This window comes from Pseudophryne corroboree, chromosome 6, assembly GCF_028390025.1.
Source record: "Pseudophryne corroboree isolate aPseCor3 chromosome 6, aPseCor3.hap2, whole genome shotgun sequence".
Lineage (NCBI taxonomy): Eukaryota > Metazoa > Chordata > Amphibia > Anura > Myobatrachidae > Pseudophryne > Pseudophryne corroboree.
In genome coordinates, this window is record NC_086449.1 from 515,340,163 (window position 1) to 515,362,170 (window position 22,008).

The window sequence follows — 22,008 nt, forward strand, 5'->3', positions numbered from 1 at the left end:
CTTAAGGCTAAGTTACAGTTGCCTACATCAGTAATAGCTCATCCCACAGGTTCTGTGGGAACGTCATGACCAGCTGGTCGTGGAGCTTCTACGACGCAGCTTGACCGTGCGGCTACATGGTCTTCAGTGCACACGTTTGTGCGCGTTTACAAGTTTGAAACGTTTGCGGCATCAGCATCTAGCTTTGGCCGCCTAGTGTTACAGGTGTCAAACAGCTCTCCCGCCCACGAGGGAAGCTTTGGTACGTCCCAAGAGTACTCCAGTGACCCCTAGTGGATGAAAAAGAAAATAGGATTTTGGTACTTACCAGGTAAATCCTTTTCTTTGAATCCATAGGGGGCACTGGACGCCCACCCAGAGCAGTTTTACCTGGGTTGTATTAAGCTCAGAGGAGCTTATGGTAACACATTTTCACCGATTGGTTCAAATTATAAAGGTCTATCGGTTATGGTGTCAACTGTTTAGTTGTCAGTAACGTTATGTGTCAACTTTGTTGTTGTCCGTTATGTTATAGGAATTCTCCATTGTCAACCTCTCTATAGTTCCTGTTCGGCTCAGTAAAAAACAGAGGTAGTACACTGAGGTACTCTGGGATATGGAGGGGTGGAGAGTTCTAAATTTAAATATTCAGTGCCTTTGTTTCTGCTAAGCCGTCCATATCCCAAGAGTACTCCAGTGCCCCCTATGGATTCAAAGAAAAGGATTTACCTGGTAAGTACCAAAATCCTATTTTTTGCATTTTCCTTATATCCATAGTTTAGGTATTTGTACTAGTTATTTAGTAAAAAAAACTTTTAGTTTTTGTGTTGGTGCACCTGTATCAGATTTTGTCTGTGCAGAAATCCAGATATTTCTTTTCAAGCCATTCATCACTAAAGTGAAACGTAGTGTACACAATCCCCTGAAAATATTTGTTTTTCTTAGTCTTGTAAGGTACATATGGCTTGTGTATAGTGTTGGTGCTGGTGTAGCACTCTTCTAGTGCTGAGCAGTGGTTCTATCATCTCTCTACACAAGGTGGCTCCCTAATAGCATATTTTAATTAGTACAGTGAATCTTTAGCCCTAGTATGTACTGTGCAGAGAAGTTGTACATTCCTTGGCTCTGCTGTTTAGTATAAAATTAGTCTCCTTTTCCTCTTAGTGCATTTGCTGATGTAAAGACCACATATGATGAAAAATATCAATTATCTTGTAGATTGCAAGACCTCTTTCCTCTCTCTAGCTAGGTTTCGATGAAATGGGATTGCACCCATAACTCACCTCTTTGAAACCAAATATTTCTTTGATGCCAAACAATGCTACCTTATGAGATAGCTCAGATAATACAGTTGAGGCCTCACTTAAAACAGTTAACACTGCTTCAGGGTGCTCAGTTTGCTCAGTAAAGCTGTGGAAAGCTGATCGGAACCAAAGCCTTTGGCTGATAGTTCAGACAGATTGGATTTGCTGCATTTAGTTGAGTATATCCATGAAGCCTCTGTATCTAGGCAAAACAACCATTGATAACTTTCATCTTGAGGCTAAGATTTCAGTCTTGGCACTCCTTAAAGTTCAGCTTCTTACTTAGACATTGAATGTAAGTCTGCTCTGGAGTCCTTCCATTCTCTTAGAGGTTTTTTTCAGTGTGAAATAAAACAGATTATTTCGGAAGATTTATTTTCTGCCTGCCAGCGCACTTACACCCCACTTCAGTTTAGTGTCTCTTGTCCCTTTTGAGAAATAAGCCTTCAGGTGTCAGTCCTGCCCTCCCTCTGGTGGGCTACAGAACGTTTTATAAGTAAGCTGCCAAGCCTTCTGACAATGGGATGGCCGACTGCCTACTACTTTGGTGGGGGGCTGCCTGTTTCTCTTCAAGAACCAGTGGTTCAGTTCCACCAAATGCATAGGCAAGAGGCATGGTAGTTGAGGATACATTATATATCTACTAAAGTCCCCTGTCCAAGTACTTGTGCACTACAAGCCTTCATGTGGTCAAAGCAAAGTCATTTGCCTTGAGCCGAACCATTCACTGGACCTTGAAGGCCTATGGTTTTCTACTCCATCTCAGGAAATCCTACCTGGCTCCTGCCTAGTGATATTACTGGGCCTTCTGTTTGACACACACCGGAAGAACACTGTTCTCCCCAAGATGAATTTCACGGTTATTTAACCCAGCCCTTTTTATATGCTGCCTGGTTCTCTGACCGCACCAATCAGATAGCTCCACCAGAGTGAGCCCTTGACAGAGCATAACCAGTGTTGTGGTCATGTGACTGATATAGAGCTCAGCTAATAACACCCCATTGCTAGCCTAGTATTGGGCTGCTATTAATAGGTGTGGTAAAGAAGTTCTATAGTAATTAATCATTAGGTCGCAAGGTCAACATGGAAATGGTTTTCACAAAAAAGGTTGATGTTGGGGGGGGGGGGGGGGGGGGTCATTTTGTATGTTTCATCATCTGTGTAAACCTGTACCCTCACTGGCTCACCACGCTTTGGGCATGTTGCCTCTCGCGGCAAGTTATTATTCCTAATTGTAGTCAAAATGGATGGTAAATCAAGCAACAGTTGAAAAATATATGAAAACCCCCAGAAAACATGGGTCGGCCATAGTTATGTCGCCCTTTTGAATCGATTGACTATGTACCCACTATTAACTGAGCACTGTAACTGTCCCATAACTACAACCCTGGTTATGCTCTGCAGATTGCTCACATTGTGCAAACTATCTAATTCAAGTCTAGTTCTCAAAGATGGGGGAGGTATCTTTGATGGGAGGGAGATCTGTGACAATGCCACTGAACAGAATTGCACTTTGCTGATGTTAGGTTGGTACACCGTATGCGATGTCTCATGCGATATGGCTGATATTGCATGATCACATATGATATCGTGTAATGTGTACACACAATATAGCATGCGATTGCGCTCTACCAACAGGTCGTATCCTGCAGCATGGTCCCGCTCCTACCTCCCCTTCACCGCAGCCGTCGATAAGTGTGTATGCACTTGCTGATGTTGGGACCCCATTGCAGACCGCATCTGGGGGGTCATTCCGAGTTGTTCGCTCGCTAGCAGATTTTAGCAGCATTGCACACGCTAGGCCGCCGCCCTTTGGGAGTGTATCTTAGCTTAGCAGAATTGCGAACGAAAGATTAGCAGAATTGCGAATAGAAATTTCTTAGCAGTTTCTGAGTAGCTCGACACTTACTCCTACATTGCGATCAGCTCAGCCCGTTTCGTTCCTGGTTTGACATCACAGACACGCCCTGCGTTCGGGCAGCCACTCCCCCGTTTCTCCAGACACTCCCGCGTTTTATTCTGGCACGCCTGCGTTTTTCCGCACACTCCCAGAAAACGGTCAGTTTCCGCCCAGAAACACCCACTTCCTGTCAATCACACTCCGATCACTTCAACGATGAAAATTCTTCGTTCGGACGTGAGTAAATCTACTAAGTTTTCTGCTAAAATACTTAGCGCATGCGCGCTGCGTACCATGCGCATGAGCATTTTTGCCTTAATTGCTCCGTTGCGAAAATCGTCAACGAGCTAATAACTCCGAATGACCCCCCTTATGCACATCGTTCTGATGTGTACGCAGCCTTACTGTGACAAACAGTCAGAGGCAAAGTGCAGGTTATACTACTGCAGAGAGTTAGAGTGCAAACGTGCAGCGCTGTGTCTCAGAATGCATTGCTGGGCACAATTATATCTGTGTCCTGCCAGCAAATGGGCAGTCTTTTAAAATGTATCTGAAGGTTACTGATCACTTGCTGGCTGAATACAGAGTCTTGAAACATTGTGTGCAGCCTGCAAGTGTGCGATATCTGCAAAAGTCTTTAAAAATATCAGCATTTTTCATTGCAAGGTATAACACTGCCCCCACCCAGCTGCTTTTTAATGCCACCCTTCTGGCAATTTTTTGTGGGTAGAACACTGAAGGTGTGGTATAACAATTCTACAGTCATTAGGTCGACATTGACAAAAGGTTGACGCATGAAAAGTCGACAGTCAAAAGATTGACATGACAGTTCTTCACACAAAAATAGTGAACACTTTTTTTTTTTTTCCTCATACGTCCTAGAGGATGCTGGGTATGCTTCAAGAACCATGGGGTATAGACGGGATCCGCAGGAGACATGGGCACTTTAAGACTTTAAATGGGTGTGAACTGGCTCCTCCCTCTATGCCCCTCCTCCAGACTCCAGTTAGATTTTGTGCCCAGGGAGACTGGTCACAAACAAGGGAGCTCTACTGAGTTTCTCTGAAAAAAAGACTTGTTAGGTTTTTTATGTTCAGGGAGCACTGCTGGCAACAGGCTCCCTGCTTCGAGGGACTGAGGGGAGAGAAGCAGACCTACTTCTGTGAGTTCAAAGGCTCTGCTTCTTAGGCTACTGGACACCGTTGGCTCCAGAGGGTTCGATCACTGGGTACGCCTAGCTGCTTGTTCCCAACCCGCGCCGTCAGCCCCCCTTGCAGAGCCAGAAGAAAGAAGCCGGGTGGGTAAAAGAAGAAACGAAGACTTTAGTGACGGCAGAACACTTCAGGTCCTGAGGTACCGCGCAGCGGTCGCGCTGCGCGCCATGCTATCAAACACACAGCGGCGCAGGGGGGGCGCCCTGGGCAGCATGGGGACCTGTAAGGACTGGCAAAAATTATGAAAAGTGCCCAGGCACTCAATATAGACCCCCGCCAGTATAAAAATAAAAAATGAGCAGGACTGAAGCGCGTCGGTGAGGGGGCGTGGCTTAGTCCCCACAGCTCTGATCAGCGCCATTTTCTCTTCACAGAAGCTGCAGAGACGCTGGCCCTGACCTCCACACTGCTGTACAAGTAACAGGGTGCAAAACGGGGGGGGGGGGGACACATAGTAGATTTGGTGATATTATCTTTATTATAAAAGCGCTAGCATGTCTGAGGCATTCTATGTAAAGTTTCAGTACCGGGTTGGGCGCTGGGTTGTGAGCTGGCAAACTCCCTCTGTGTCTTTCTAACAGGCTTTGCTGTGGGTCTGTCCACTATATCCCAGTGTGATTGTAGGTGTCGGTACGTGTGTGTCGACATGTCTGAGGCTGAGTGCTCTTCCCAGGAGGAAGCCGGAGTGGGGACAGAAAAGGAGGTGGGAGTGACCCTGCCGGCACCGCCGACTGCTGAGTGGGTAAATATGTTGAGTGTTTTGAATGCAAATGTGGCTCGGTTGACTAAGAGAAAGATAAATCAGAGTCGAAGAACCGGACATGGAGGAAATCCATGGAAGATACATTGTCACAAGCTCAGACCCCTTCGGGGTCACAGAAACGTGCATTTACCCAGATAGCAGATACAGATACCGACACGGACTCTGATTCCAGTGTCGACTATAGTGATGCCAGATTAAATCCCAAACTGGCTAAGAGCATTCAGTACATGATTGTGGTGATAAAAGACGTATTACATATCACGGAGGACCCTGCTGTTCCTGATACTAGGGTCTGTATGTTTAAAGGAAAGAAACCTGAGGTAACGTTTCCTCCCTCTCATGAACTGAGCGCTCTCTTTGAAAAGGCTTGGGAAAATCCTGACAAGAAGGTACAGGTTCCCAAAAGAATTCCAGTGGCATATCTGTTCCCCTCGGGGGACAGGGAAAAGTGGGAGTCAACCCCCACAGTGGACAAAGCTCTATCGCGTCTGTCCAAGAAGGTGGCGCTTCAGTCTCCGGACACGGCAGCCCTAAAGGATCCTGCGGATCGTAAGCAGGAAAATACACTAAAATCTATTTGTCACTACAGGTTCGCTACTCAAGCCTGCAGTTGCAGGTGTGAGCCTGTGTCACCTTCACTGAATATCTACCACCGCTTGGACCTCTAAGGACTCCGCCAAATAGCGCTATTTGCACCCGTACCCATCAACAAGGACCGAACATTTCATCACTACGCACTACTGGTGAGGACTTTCCTGTTGTATTGCCACACTACTGGGACAGATATTCCTCCAGCGTTTGTCATTTCAAGCACTTCGGCCCGGGGATTGTGCCACAACCCCAGGATAAGGGACATTTAAGTGTGCGGGTCCCAGAGGGACATTGAACCAAGCGGCAAGTGAATGACATCACATGTATGGTGACTGAGCTCAATTATGCAGTGAGACTTATCTTATTTTATCTGTTATTTTTATTGTATTTTAAATATTAAATAACATTGTAATTTCTGACAATCCATCTCAGTCAGCGCTGTCTTTCTTTTTATAGTTTTTTCCTGCAGTTGCTTCGGCATGGGTGAGTAGCGCTATTGAAAAATGGGCAGTTAACTGAGATAGATACCCTGTACAGGGATAACATGCTTTTGACTCTGGGTCATATCAGGGACGCTGCAGCATATTTAAAAGAAGCTGCAAGGGATATTGGCCTTTTGGGATCAAGGGCCAATGCCATGGCTGTCTCGGCTAGAAGGGCGTTGTGGATTCATCAATGGAATGCTGATGCTGACTCGAAGAAGGCTATGGAGTCTCTACCGTTTAACGGTAGTGTCTTGTTTGGTGACGGCCTCACTAACCTGGTATCTACGGCTACCGCGGGTAAGTCGGCATTTTTACCTTATGTTCCTGCACAACAAAAGAAAACGCCCCACTATCAGATGCAGTCCTTTCGGCCCGATAAATACAAAAAAGGACGAGGATCCTCCTTCCTTGCTGCGAGAGGAAGAGGAAAGGGAAAAAGGTCACAGGCTGTGGCAAGTTCCCAAAAACAGAAGTCCTCTCTGGCTTCTACCAAATCCACCGCATGACGCTGGGGCTCCTCTGCGGGAGTCCGCACCAGTAGGGGCATGTCTCAAATTCTTCATTCAGGTCTCGGCTCGCTCGGCCCTGGATCCTTGGATATTAGAAATAGTGACCCAAGGGTACAAATTAGAGTTTCTAGACATGCCCCCTCACCGATTTTTCAAATCGGCCTTGCCAGCTTCTCTTCCAGAAAGGGAGGTGGTATGCGCTGCGATACTAAAACTGTGTCAAAATCAAGTAATTGTCACGGTACCCCCGTCACAACGGGGGGAGGGTTTTTATTCGAGTCTGTTCGTGGTACCGAAGCCAGATGGCTCTGTCAGACCGATTCTGAACCTAAAATCCCTCAATTCCTTTCTAAAAAAAATTCAAGATGGAATCTCTCCGAGCAGTGATCTCCAGTCTGGAGGAAGGGGTTTTATGGTGTCAGTCGACATAAAGGATGCCTACTTACACGTTCCTATATATCCTCCACATCAGGCTTACCTGAGGTTTGCTGTTCAGGATTGTCATTACCAATTTCAGACGTTGCCGTTTTGTCTGTCCACGGCTCCGAGGATTTTCACCAAGGTTATGGTGAAAATTATGGTTCTCCTGCGCAAGCAGGGAATCACAATTATCCCGTACTTGGACGATCTCCTCATAAAGGCGAGATCCAAGGAGCAATTGCTGAAAAACTTTGCGCTCTCTGACGATTCTGAAACAACATGGTTGGCTCCTAAACTTGCCAAAATCACAATTGGTTCCAACGACACGGCTGTCGTTCTTGGGTATGATTCTGGATACAGAATTACAGAGTTTTTCTTCCAGTGGAAAAGAACATGGTAAAACAGATTCTGAAACCGGCAAGAGTGTCGATTCTTCAATGCACTCAGTTGCTGGGGAAGATGGTGGCGGCCTACGAGGCCATTCAGTATGGCAGGTTCCATGCCAGGGTGTTTCAGTGGGACCTGTTGGACAAGTGGTCTGGGTCTCACCTGGACATGCACCGGAAAATAATCCTATCTTCCAGGACCAGGATCTCCCTTCTGTGGTGGCTGCACAGTTCTCACCTTCTGGAGGGAAGCAGGATCGGGATTCAGGATTGGATCCTGGTGACCACAGATGCAAGTCTCCGAGGCTGGGGAGCAGTCACACGGGAGAAATTTTCTGGGAAAATGGTAAAGCCAGGAAGCTTGTCTGCACATAAACATTCTGGAATTAAGGGCCATTTACAACGGCATTCTGCAAGCGGAACATCTTCGCGGTCTGCCAGTCTTGATTCAGTCAGACAACATAACAGCAGTGCCGTACATAAACCGCCAGGGCGGAACAAAGAGCAGAGCGCAATGGCCGAGGCCACGAAGGTTATTTCCTGGGCGGAAAGACATGCATGCGCTCTGTCGGCGGTCTTCATTCCAGGAGTCGACAACTGGGAAGCAGATTTCCTCAACAGACACGATCTCCATCCAGGAGAGTGGGGTCTTCATCAAGAGGTCTTTGCAGAAGTGACAATTCGTTGGGGAATACTTCAAATAGACATGATGGCGTCCTGCCTCAACAAGAAACTTCAGAGATATTGTTCCAGGTCAAGGGACCCTCAAGCGGTAGCGGTGGACGCCCTAGTGACACCGTGGGTGTTTCCGTCGGTAGGTGTTCCCTCCACTTCCTCTCATTCCAAAGGTGATAAAGATGATAAGAAGAACAAGGGTTCAGGCGATACTCATTGTTCCAGATTGGCCAAGGAGGGCCTGGTATCCAGATCTTCAAGAATTACTCCTAGTAGATCCCTGGCCTCTTCCTCTACGGGAGGACCTGTTACAGCAAGGACCGTGCGTGTTTCAAGACTTACCGCGGCTGCGTTTGACGGCATGGCGGTTGAACGCCAAATCCTAGCCCGAAAGGGTATTCCCAGTGAAGTCATTCCCACACTACTTCAGGCTAGAAAAGAGGTAACGGCAAAGCATTACCACCGTATTTGGAGGAAATATGTGTCTTGGTGTGAATCCAAGAAGGCTCCTACGGAAGAATTTCAGCTGGGGCGTTTGCTCCATTTTTTGTAAGCAGGTGTGAATGCGGGCCTAAAGTTGGGCTCTATTAAAGTACAAATTTCGGCTTTGTCAATCTTACAGAAAGAATTGGCCTCCCTTCCAGAAGTTCAGACCTTCGTGAAAGGCGTGCTGCACATCCAACCTCCATTTGTGGCACCGTGGGATATTAATGTGGTATTGCAGTTCCTGCAATCTCATTGGTTTGAACCTTTACGTAAGGTTGAGCTAAAATTCCTTACTTGTAAAGTAGTCATGTTGTTAGCCTTGGCATCCGCAAGGCGGGTATCTGAGTTGTCGGTTTTGTCTCACAAAAGACCCTATTTAATCTTCCATGCTGATAGAGTGGAGTTGAGAACTCGTCAGCAATTTCTGCCAAAAGTGGTTTCATCATTTCATGTAAACCAGCCTATTGTGGTGCCGGTGGCTACTGATGCCTTGGCAGGTTCGAAGTCTCTCGATGTGGTCAGAGCTTTGAATCCATGTCACCAGAACGGCGCAGATTAGGAGAACAGAGGCTCTGTTTGTTTGTCCGGTGGGCTCCCAACAAGATTAGGGCTCCTGCATCCAAGCAGACTATTGCACGCTGGATCTGTAATACGATTGAGCAGGCTCATTCTATGGCAGGATTGCAGTTAACGAAATCGGTAAAAGCCTGTTCTACTAGAAAGGTCGGCTCATGCTGGGCGGCTGCCCGAGGGGTCTCGGCATTACAGCTTTGCCGAGCTGCTACTTGGTCGGGTTCAAACACCTTTGCGAAGTTTTACAAGTTTGATACCCTAGCTGAGGAGGACCTCTTGTTTGTTTGGTCAGTCAGTGCTGCAGAGTCATCCGCACTCTCCCGCCTGTTCTAGAGCTTTGGTATAAACCCCATGGTTCTTGAAGCATCCCCAAGGACGTATGAGAAAATAGGATTTTAATACCTACCGGTAAATCCTTTTCTCTTAGTCCGTAGAGGATGCTGGGCGCCCTTCCCTGTGCGGACACTATCTGCAGTACTTGTTTAATAGTTATTGCTTTTGTTACACAAAGGTTGTGTTTTGGTTATGGTCAGCCTGTTGCTGATTTTGTTCATGCCGTTGACTGGACTTTTCTTTATCATCCACTAGGGGTCACTGGAGTACTCTTGGGATATGGACGGGCGTAGCCGAACAAAGGCACTGAATATTCAAATTTAGGACTCTCCCCCCTCCATATCCCCGAGTACCTCAGTGTACTTTGCCAGTGTTTTTTCGGTGCTCACAGCATGAACATCGGCTTGTGGGAATGCCCACATTTCAGAAGATTTTATTAATTTTTCATTTTACTTTTTATTTTTTAATTTTTACACTTCCCGTCCCAGTTTCTGGAAAAACATGGGTCCGGGATGGTGCCGCTGCAAGGCAGCGTATGGCGTGTCGGTCCTCACAAAGAGCACCCTCACAGCCACAGGCGCTATAAGCGCATGGCGTGTCGGTCCTCACAAAGAGCACCCTCACAGCCACAGGCAGCCACTGTCTCCTGCAAGCTGAACGGAGCTTACAGAAAGAAGCTCCGTCACAGCCAGGATGAGACAAAGAGCTGGAAGGAGCTACAGCTGCAAGGAGCTTACAGGAAGCCCCGTCACAAGATGAGAAGCTGGAGGCTGAAACGGAGCTTACAGAGAGAAGCTCGTCACAGCCAGGATGAAAGCGGCACAAGGTATGGGGGTCAGGGCGGTCAGCTCACGCTGCCGCCCTGCTGTGTGAAAGTGTGATACTGTAGCCGCCGCTGAGCACGCCGCTGAAGGGGTCCCGCTGAACTACGCGCAGAGCGGCCGCACGTCACTCAGACGCCGGCCGCTCTCACTGTGCTGATTGCCCGGCAACACTACAGAGGCGCCGCCGAGACTCTCCGTGTGCTAAAGAGCGGCCGCACGTCACTCACGGACGCCGGCCGCTCTTCCAGTGAGACACAGCACGCCGCTGATGCCGGACACAGGGAGACTGTGTACTACTGTAGGAAGGTGCCGGCCGCTCTTCCGGACGGCTCCCCGGCCCTATATACAGCGCTCTCCTGCTCTCCCTGCACCCGATCCCCGTACGCTGCAGGTAACATGGGGATGCAGGGGGGGGGGAGGGGGAGTAATGACCATAGCAGCAGCAAAGGCTGCATGGGTTAAAAATAGGCTGCTCAAACTACCTCACAAGCAGCGCAGCGTTTTAAACAGTGTCATGGGCTATAACATCAGTATAAAACTGTAGACTGTAATATCAGTGGGAACTGTGATTATAGGTTTCAGCACATTTTATATATATATAATATATAATGAAGCTTTTTGCTGCCAGGGACACTGTGTATAATATCAGTGGGAACTGTGATTATAGGTTTCAGCACATTTTATATATATAATATATAATGAAGCTTTTTGCTGCCAGGGACACTGTGTATAATATCAGTATGAACTGTGATTATATGTTTAAGCACATTTTATATATATAATATATATATGAGGCTTTGGCTGGCAATAGGCTATCAGTGGCATATCCTATTGCAGGTTTAACCATGTTTTCTGTTATTTTATGTTAAGGCTGCAAGATAATAACATTCACTGCAGCCAGTGTTCATATTAATGGAGGCTAACTAAATGCATGTATTTTACTGTATCCTACACCTGTGTTATCACTGGATAATAGATTATTAAGCCTATATTAACTGTATAATAGGCTATTAAGCCTATATTAACACTGCAGCAGGTAACCTGTACTGTGATTTTCTGTGAAAGCATGGCATGACGGCCATTTTAATCATTGCTGTTTTTCCAGTTTATAATTCCAGAACATTCCGGCCATACACCTCTACTCCACAAGGAGGCGCAGGGGTGTTGGTGGGAATTTTTGGTCAGCATAAGTTAGCCATGTAAACTGTATTTCTACATAATTCTAGAACATTCCTGCCCTACATCTCTAAGCCACCAGAGGCGCAGGGGTCTTAGTAGGAATTTGGTTCGGGTTTCATATGCCAACTGCTTTTCATAAAGATTACTCTGATTTCTCTTCACAGCGAATAAATCTTTCGTTTTTTACTAAAGATTTCCGTAGAGAGAAACAACCATGCGTTTAATATAAATATGCTGTTCAGCAATAAAATATATATATGACATTATAACGTCATAGGCGTGCAATGTCTGTCCGTTGCCTATTGTGGTGTCTGTCTGCATAGCGAGTAAGGCTCTAGCGCAGACCAAAAATAATTTTAAAGTCCTATTTTAAGCATTGGCAATTCAAATAAACATAGGAGTCTCGGAAGTTATTCCGCCAGCTCTAACAAAAGACAGTCTTTCCAAAGGGCCAATTTTCCCTTTTGGGTATCACAGTGTTTATTTAACTGGTCTTATAATTTAATGCACGATTCTATGTCAAATCTCACACCGATAACTACGAGTGAGAAGGCTACATTAGACCAGCACTCAGATAGTGCAGGGTTGTTGCCAACATACATTGCTAAATTACAGTGAGTCAAGGTCTCCATTTTTACACTTAGTACACTTTGACCACTATTTAATCGTTTCCAAGATGACGCCATCCGCCATTGCTAAATGCGTCTGGGTCAAAAATTATAAAGACCCAAGAAACATTTGGGTCACTAGACTATGTATGGAAACAATGAGATTACTGTTAAAAGAAGCTGCAGAGTATATCTGTAAAGCTTCTTCTAACGACGGTACTTCGAATCTCACTTTTCATTGTCGCTAGTTCAGCACGACAATGCCACAGCTTGTTGGTCCTAAATTTGATATTCAGCCATTACCGCATCCAGTATCAAAACGGAATACTTGGGCCGGCATTTAATCCCTTTAGACTTCAGTTTCAAGGCGTTGGTACAAAACACTCACGCCTTGTAACGACAGGACGCTACGGTCAGCAAGCCAGTAGTTTGATGACCTCTTTTCCAATTGTGGAAGCGTGTCTTTAAATGTTACTTTTGAGGGGTTTCCACACTTCAACTCAAGTTACAGTTAAAGGACATGACTGCCTCAGTCGAACGGTTTGGCAGGTGGCCATTTGGCCTCTGCTGGGTTTCAGCTGTCTTTATAATACAGGCTGTAGTACAACAACAGAGTCAGGGTTGTTTATTCCCCTCTGTTTGGGGTAACAAAACCATACAGCTCCGTCGCAGTTTCAATCAGCAAGTCACTTACTGCAGTTTGAAAATGGATTTGCTGCGGTTGGTATTGGCATATTGGAGCCACAAAATTGCATACTTGCACTTGATCTTCACAATGCATATATACCCATTCCGGTTTGCTCATCACAGGTTTTAGCGTTTGCAAATCGCCACAACCATTAACCATTTCAGGTCTACCGTTTATTATACTCTGGTATTTACCAAAGTGATGTTGGAAGATGATAGTTCATCTCACATAAGAACTCTGTCGCAACAGAGTTTCTCTATCTTAGATGATCTGCTCATAAGAACTCTGTCTCAACAAAGTTCCTCTAACTTGCGCTACTAATGTATACTGCGCTAGCAGATCACGTTCAAAATACAATTCCGTCTAAACGATGTCAATTCCTAGGTAATATTATAAATACGGTAAATCAAGCATTTACCTACTACACCAGCAAGAACAAATGTACATCTAGTAATTAGTGCAAATCACGCACACTAACGGTACATTGGTGTATTCACCTAGTTAAGATAATAATGCGTTTTAATGCGATTTATTTCGCCGCCCTTCACTCGCCGTTCCCACAGAGGGGCGAGGGTGTATAATACTCTGGACGAGAGTCGCAGAGGTTCAGGAGTTGTAGTTTACAAAAGATCAGCGACAGAGGTTCTAAAACACGATAGATTGCTGTTGATAAATGTTCTGGAACTACGTGAATTTTACAATGCACTACATGCTTCGCTTTCAGTCTGACCACGGCCAGTCAGACAACGCAACGGCAGTTGCATACAGAGACAAAAAAGCCGCATGGCAATGCGGCAGGTAACTCCAATTCTCAATGGCTCAGAACACTATTATGTGAAAGTGTCAAGAGATTATTCCGTGCGTGGACATCTGTTAGACAGATGATCTCACCCGTCAGAATTTGGATCCTGAAAACTGGACATTAAATCCAGAGGTGTTTCTTGGGGTTACCCTCAACATGATGGCATCTCGCCACAATTACAAAAGCTCAGTATGTGTACAAAACAACAGATCACAAGGGCAGTGGCGGTGGAGTCTCTCACATTCATGTGGTCATTCAGCATCGTGTATCTGGCTCCACCATTTTCCGCTGCTCTCTCCGTTGTCAAAACGGATCATAAGACAGTTCGTCACAGTCATACTGATGGTATCTCATGTGTGTTGGAGAAGTTGCTTCTCGAATTTCCAAGGAATACTTGCACACGATCTTGGGGCGCTCATAATACGTCCAACCTGTTACATCAGGGAACGTTCTTTTACCCATATTTACCTATGTACCTATTACCTATGTACCGCAGCTGCGGTTGATGGGGTGAGGGTTCAAACGCCCTCTTAAGAAATAGAGCATTACAGTGTCGGTTATACCAACCATGTTACGAGATAGTAGACCGCTTAAGGCAGCTCATTATTACAAAATTTCGTGTGCTTACATAAGTCGTAAACCTCGGAAGTTTCCAACATCATCCTTCAAGTTACCCGTATTCTGTTAAACGGGGTGGTATGGAAAACTGCGTTTACTTGCACGGAGGGTGCAGGTATCTGTGTAGTAAACTTATCTTCAAAGACGTTTGTCTTTATTGCGTCTGTACACACCGTTATACAAGGTGTCACCAAAGTTCAGACTCTATTTATCTCACCTACAGCGCCAGGCGACTGGAGGTTGGGTTCAGATTTCTTACAGTTTCATATTTTGAACACTTTCAACACATGGGGATTAAGTTTCTCACTTTGGAAAACATTTTTCTTCTAGCCTTGGCTTCGGCAAGGGTTTTGTTTTCATATTTGGGTGCCTTGTATTCCAAGCCACCGTATTTGAGTTTTCTCATGACAAAGCAGATCTTCCGACGAATTCCGCTTTCGTATCCTTCACATCTATATACCAATAGTGGTTCCTGTGTGGACAGCACATTCTAGAATTCTGAATGTGGTACACGCATTACGCGTTTATATATGTCCCGAACGTCTACAGTACGTGATATGAATACGTTGTTTGTTCTCTATGATACTGCCAACTGGGGTTAACCAGTTTCTCAGCAGACATTATCCAGTTGAATAATAATAATGACTACAAGTCAGGGTTCCTTTAAGGCTAAGTTACAATCGCCTACGTCAGTAATAGCTCATCCCACAGGTTCTGTGGGAATGTCAGACCCAGCGGGTCGGGGAGCGTCTACGACGCGGCTACATAGCCTTCAGTGCACCACGTTTGTGCACGTTTACATATAATGGTGGCGCCATCAGCATCTAGCTTTGGTCTGCCTACTGTTACAAGTATCAAACAGCTCTCCTGCCCACGAGGGAAGCTTTGGTACGTCCCAAGAGTACTCCAGTGACCCCTAGTGGATGATAAAGAAAATAGGATTTTGGTACTTACCAGGTAAATCCTTTTCTTTGAATCCATAGGGGGCACTGGACGCCCACCCAGAGCAGTTTTACCTGGGTTGTTTTAAGCTCAAGGGAGCTTAGGGTCACAAGTTTTACTTGGTTTGTATTAAGCTCAGAGGAGCTTGTGGTAACACATTTTCACCGATTGGTTCAAAGTATGAAGTTCTATCGGTTAAGGTGTCAACTGTTTAGTTGACAATAAGGTTATGGGTCAACTTTGTTGTTGTCCGTTATGTTATAGGTATTCTCCATTGTCAACCTCTCTATATCCTGTTCGCTCAGTAAAAAAAACACTGACAAAGTACACTGAGGTACTCGGGGATATGGAGGGGGGAGAGTCCTAAATTTGAATATTCAGTGCCTTTGTTCGGCTACGCCCGTCCATATCCCAAGAGTACTCCAGTGCCCCCTATGGATTCAAAGAAAAGGATTTACCTGGTAAGTACCAAAATCCTATTTTTGCTAATGTCATGTTGTACGGCGTGTTTGTGGTGTGAGCTGGTGTGTATCTCACCCTTAGTTTAACAATAAATCCTGGAGTTTGGAGGAGGGGCATAGAGGGAGGAGCCAGTTCACACCCATTCAAAGTCTTATAGTGTGCCCATGTCTCCTGCGGATCCCGTCTATACCCCATGGTTCTTGAAGCATCCCCAGCATCCTCTACGGACTAAGATAAAAGGATTTACCGGTCGGTATTAAAATCCTATTTATTAATTTTTTTGCGTTTTTGGGGTTAGCGTGGATTGTTTTTCAATCTGGACCACCACTTGTAGAAATGCGTCCCCTCACATCTCTCTTCGCTCGTCACGCTTCTGGCACAGTATCTTGATCCGTTTACTGCATGGTTACTAAAGGTTATGATTTGTGACATGGATAGTCAATGATGAAAAAAGTCCAAAAACATGAAAAAACAAAACACTATTTAAACATGTCAACCTAATGCATGTCGACCTAGACATTGTAGCTCTATATTCCAGAACCCAAACACTGAGCAGAGGATGTTCTTACTACAGACAAGCTCCTCTACCTACAGGCACTAGTGGAATCCCTATTGAGGGAAGTGAGTGTTCACATTTGCATGAAGGTCTTGTTGCAAATGGTGCAGAGCAGTATAGTGTGCAGAGATTCAGTCCACATTGAACGGATTTTGAAATGGAAGAAGTCTTTCCAACACTTAGGTTTTCCACTTGTTCCTAAAGTTGCTTCTATTGCTCTGCTGGTGGTGAAGAGCAATAATATCAATCTCAACATGGTTCATCCATTTTCCAAATGTTTCAGGACTACACTCCAGGGCATGGCTATCAGGAAGTACAGCTGCTATGGGCCCCAGAACTGAGAGGGGCCCACATTCCCTGTCAAAATTACATGTACTCTATACAGTTTTCACCATTGGGTGGCACTTAAGGGCCTTTACACACTTTGACCTTGGGGCCTACAATATATCTAGTTATGCCCTGGACCTGCTCATTGTAGTTTGGTATAAAATTAACTGGAGGGAATTATAATGTTACATAATATTAACTGGTGGCACTGTATGTTATAATGTGAATTTGGGCTACTGTGTTTCATAATGTGTACTTGCAGCCCTATAGTGTGACATTCACTAGGGTACTACTATGGGGCATAAAATTACCAACTGGTTCAGAGAGGTGTGTCTCTAGAAGTAATATTTGGATAGGGGCCTCTTCAAAATTTTGCTGTGGGGCCCACAAAGTTCTTGCTACGCACCTGACTATACTGACGATGGATACAAGCTTGCGGGTGGTGTCCCTATTCATAAGGAGCTTGGACTCCAGAGGAGCTTTGGGTGATTTTTAACATTTCTGCAATTGCCAGTTCTTGTGAAGACTGGCTATTAAGATGTAATCCAAAAACCATCACGGCCATGCCTTACGTAAATCTCAAAAGGTGCACCAGGGGTGCCCTGGCAATGAGAGAGACCAGCCGGATGCATTGTGGTGCTAAATGTTCTAGACATCTCGGTTATTTTAATTCCTGCGGTGCAGCACTGGGAAGCGGATTTCTTCAGCACATAAACCCTTCACCCAAAGTAGTGGTTGCTTCATCTGGAGCTGATGGGGCAGCCAGATGCCAACGTGACAGCATCTCTGTAGAACTGTAAGGTGGAGCGCTTCTATTCCAGGATGGTGGATCCACAAGCATTTTTAATAGAGGTCATAGTTGGTTCCTTGGTATTTCCATCTGATCCTGTTCCCTCGAGTAGCAATGCTTCTTTAGGTTTTCAAGAAGGTAAAAAGAGAGGGCATTTGGGCTATACTGGAATGCCACAGAATGATTTTCTACAACCTGACTTTAACAGATTGAAAGTTAAAGTGCGGACACACTGAACGATCTAGTGAACAATATAGTTGAGTGACGTCACCCCTCCCATCCCTGCACATGCAGTCATGAAAGATGCAGCCTAACTTGGACTGCATGTTCAGTTGATAAAGATAAACGATAACGACCCGTGGTAGCTCACATCGTTATCATGCATGCACACTTGACCATATGCATGATAATACCTTAATCTTTCTAGTGCATAACGTCCACTTAGATTGTCTAGTGTGTATGCGCCTTTAGAGTGCTATTATCTGTAGGTAAAAGGAAAACTGCTTGCATGTGCTTTCCAACTTTGCCCATGCTCCCACCACAACCTATTCCTGCACTTCCAAGGCTCCACTAAGCCTAGACTTGTAGGTTTAGACTTGTGCTGAAACTGACCCCAGGGTCAAGGTCCTGGGAGTGCTCTGTTGCAGCAGCTGGAATACTGTTGTTCCCGATTAATTTTGCTATCATCTTTCACAGACTTAAGGTGCATACACACGGAGAGATTTTAACTATGAGAGATTTTGACTGAGCGTTTTCCCTTGAACTGGCTGTAGGAGATTTTGACTAACTTTACCAGCGATTTTGGCTAAGGGCGATTTTGGCTAACTCATTTAAGCAAGGGGATGCTTTTTCTTTTCTAGCGACCTAGCCAAAATTGACTTGCCTGCACAGTCTATTTTTAGCAGCGATAGTAACCTGGCGGGGATGCGCATCGCTATCGCTGGCTGTGTACACATGGAGAGATATGCACTAACTTTCTGAGCGATTTTGACTATATAGTCAAAATCTCTCAGCTATATCGCTACGTGTGTATGGACCTTAAGTGTGCTCCAATAGATGTATTGCTCCAATTCCACAACTACAAAAAAAGATTAAAAAAAATGTGACTTGTATTACTAAATTAACTTTCTTGCTTTCTCCTGTGCCTTTCTTTCTTTGCCAAGTTATTCAACACATCTTTTGCTACAATTGTAATTAGAAAGAAGCTTTGTTTATACTTTAGAGATCTATCAGAAGTATTCTAGGAAAAATAAGCAGTGTGTTTAATAGATGTAGTCAGTCTAGTAATCTAAAGAGAGGATAGCATTTAAACCCTCACGTAGCAGACCATGTAAGCTCTGGATGTCCCAGAAGCCCTCTGATAATACTGATAATCTGACAATCCCTTCCTTCATGCAGGTGTACATATCACAAATTCAATATGTTCAATATTAAACATGGATGCTACTTATGAAAAATGTGTGGGCCAATGTATTTTTTTTTTTGGGGGGGGGGGGGGGGGGTTTACTTTTTCCATTTGGAAATTTTAAGAGATGTCTCTTAGCAATATCATCATTGCCACTGTTGTAAATGAGCCGTGTTTCAAACATTTAATCCTGTCTATGTATTTTGCAGGTTTAGTCCATATTTCCGTACAAAGGAGAAATTACTGCTAAGCTCTGTGTCTTACAGCAATATGATCGAGCCAAAAACTTTTTTCTGTCGATTTGATCTTACTGGTACTTGTAACGATGATGACTGTCAGTGGTAAGCAATGACCATCTAGCAGCTTTACAGTGTGCATTGTTCAATATACAATTAGCCATAAACTTTTATTAAAACTGCCATTGACTGTTCTTTCCTTTTCTAGGCAGCATATGCGTGATTGCACATTAAGCAGGAAACAACTGTTTCAAGATATTTTGTCTTACAACTTGGACTTGATTGGATGTTCGGAGAAAAGCACAGATGAGGAAATTATAACTGCATCTGGTAAACAAAGCTTGTGACAAATCTTTTTTAATTTCTAAGAGGCAGGTGAAACAAAATCCCTGATAACCGCGACGACATGCAGTGTCCCATGCCCTCCGCATCAGGCTGGGACTGCAGTGAGGGTGCTGCAGACTGGAAGCCAGCACTCAGCGCTGGGAAGCCGTGTCAGTTATGTGACCCGCATCCCCACTTTTCCCTCGACAGCGGTCACATGACAGGGGAGCGGTCATGTGACCGGGGGAGCTGGAGGTGCGGTGCTGCACCGGGAGCTGTCGGGAGACTGCTCCTGGTGCAGTACAGAAAAACACAGATAAGCCGCAGCTTGTGCTGGCTTATAGGATAGCCCTGGGCGATATCATTACATGTTGTAATGTACTGCGGGACGCACCAGGAGACTGTGGGATTAATATGAGATGCAATACTTGTGTATTTTGTGTGACTGAGTCTGTATACAAAGCATAATGGAACTTGGGGTGAAAAAAAGCCACGGCCACTGCATCGTAGTATTTTGTATACAAATTCAGCGACTCAGTCACACACAGATATACAAGTATCGCATGTCACATCGTGTAGTGAAAAAAGACGCCCGGCGCTAGCAGAGTTGAACGGGACCTGGCAGCTCACTCCCGCCAGACATATCATGCTGCATGTAGTATTGAGATTCCTGGTGGGACTGAGGCGATCTAAATGAGTAGTGTGCTGTTGTTTTCTTAAAATTTTGTGTCTTAGTCATGTTGCAGACGCAGCTCAAAGCCGCTCACAATGTATTTAGAGATACTAGACTGCAACTTTAACCACGCAGGAATCCGTTTTTCCAAACGCACAAAGTCGTAGCTGAAGCACAGTATGGCTTGGGGTGAGGGAAAATTAGTGTCTGCTCGCATTGGGGCCCGTTTTACACAGATTTTGATTGTCACACACAGATGTACAAATGCTGTATGCCAGAGTGGTCAGTGTATGCTGTTCTGTTGCCCCCTGTTTTATTTATGCAACTAATACGCACACTTTGCGTAAAAAAGTGTGGGACCACATCACAAGGGACGTGGCTGGCTGAGAGGGGCTATTTGTCATGACCGAAGCCACAGTAAAAAAGCACACAGTTTTATTCTTAACCACACATCGCCTGCATTTGTTGCTCCCTGCCATTCAGTGAATGTTTTATTTTAGGTCTGTGCTCCTTTGTCTAATTGCATTACTATTCTTTTGCCTATTAGTCGTTGCCATTATCTTTAAGAATGCTAAGAAAAAAAAAAACAGAAAAAAACATTTTTTTTGTGCTCCACACAGACATAAAATATTGTAATTGGACTGGTTAAATATTGACAGTTGTGCATCAACTGCCATGAACTATAATTAAGATCTGGCTATAATTAACTTAAAGCTTGTGCCTGTGTATACTGCTGCCAGCTACTTCTAATGGTTGGGACAAGCCAATAGTACTGGTGTCTCTCATACACAGATGTACTGTAGGCCTGTGTCTAGAACTTCATTATTATAGCCATGTGGGTCCCATTATTGAAGTTGTTGAATTATAATAATTTGTATTCTGTACATTTTTGTGATTTTAAAAATTACTTTTTGTTTTTTTCATTTATTCTCAGAAAAATATGTTGATAAACTCTTTGGTATAAATCGAGATCGCATGTCAATGGATCTGATGTCTGTTCTTCTTGTTAGTTATGTCAATGAAAGCAGAAATCACAGTAAGTCCACTTCTTGTCTTTATTAGGAAATAGTGCTTCTAAATTTCAGGGCTTTATTTTAAAGGTTGTCATTTTTTCTGTTTTTTTTTTTAGCTGGATGATAATGGTTTGTAAAACTGGGTCAACAGCCAGTAACTCTACATATCAAATGGTGGGATTGATCTATGTCCACAAGGGATGATTCCCTAATGCTTACTATAATATTATCATGTATCGACACTTGCGTCTCTGGCTCTCATTTGAGCCAGAACAGCACAGGGAATTTTGTATTTAGGTTTGTTTAGTACACTTTTCCGACTGAGTCTTTGATCACAATGCCATCAAAACCAGAAGCTGGTAATTGCAGTGCAACACTGCAAGAGATCATCACACAAAACTCCACAGATGTCACTTTGTTGGCAGTCAAGTTGCATGTGATTAAGCTGGTGGTAATTGTAGCCAAGCATTACCAGCAGAAGGAAGTTTTGGTGGTAAATGTACTAAGCAGCTGCATGTAAAAGCCACCGCTTCTTGGTGTGTTTAAGCAGCAAATGAAATACTGAATGGTATTGCTGTTTTTACGTTTCTTAAACATACTGGGCAATGAGGGCCCAGAAATGTCTCTTCCACTGGGTTTTCAGTTGGTTTTTGTCAGCATTGCAGCTGGACAGAGACAGTGTTCTGGTGTCCATTTCTCCGTTGGCTGTGTCGGAATTGTGCCTCCAGCAGCTCCTCTGCAGACTTGTTCTGCTTTATGATCTTGTTTTTGTTGTTGTATTCCACAGAGTGTTTCCAGAGTCTATCAGGGGAACACTGTGTTCCCACCTGTTTTTTTTAGTTTGTGGGTTGGTTCTTGTTGATTTTTAAGTTTCATTATGTGGTTCACCCTTGGTTTAGGGTTCCTATTTGAAGTTGTACTGAATAGCATGGGTTGCGGAAGG

General features: G+C 44.7%; 1 protein-coding gene and 1 non-coding gene across 3 annotated transcripts in view; both read left to right on the plus strand.

Moving 5' to 3' along the window:
• ZFC3H1 (zinc finger C3H1-type containing) overlaps positions 1–22,008 on the plus strand; it is a 265,037-nt gene that overhangs the window by 146,936 nt on the left and 96,093 nt on the right. For both annotated transcript variants that reach the window (XM_063927461.1, XM_063927460.1), the window contains exons 17-19: positions 19,029–19,160; positions 19,264–19,385; positions 20,987–21,088. In XM_063927461.1, the coding sequence (XP_063783531.1) occupies positions 19,029–19,160; positions 19,264–19,385; positions 20,987–21,088 (356 nt within the window). The remainder of the gene's footprint in view (positions 1–19,028; positions 19,161–19,263; positions 19,386–20,986; positions 21,089–22,008) is intronic.
• On the plus strand, positions 11,764–11,884 carry LOC134938764 (U5 spliceosomal RNA). Its single transcript, XR_010181250.1, has one exon. It is a non-coding gene; the product is annotated as a U5 spliceosomal RNA (small nuclear RNA).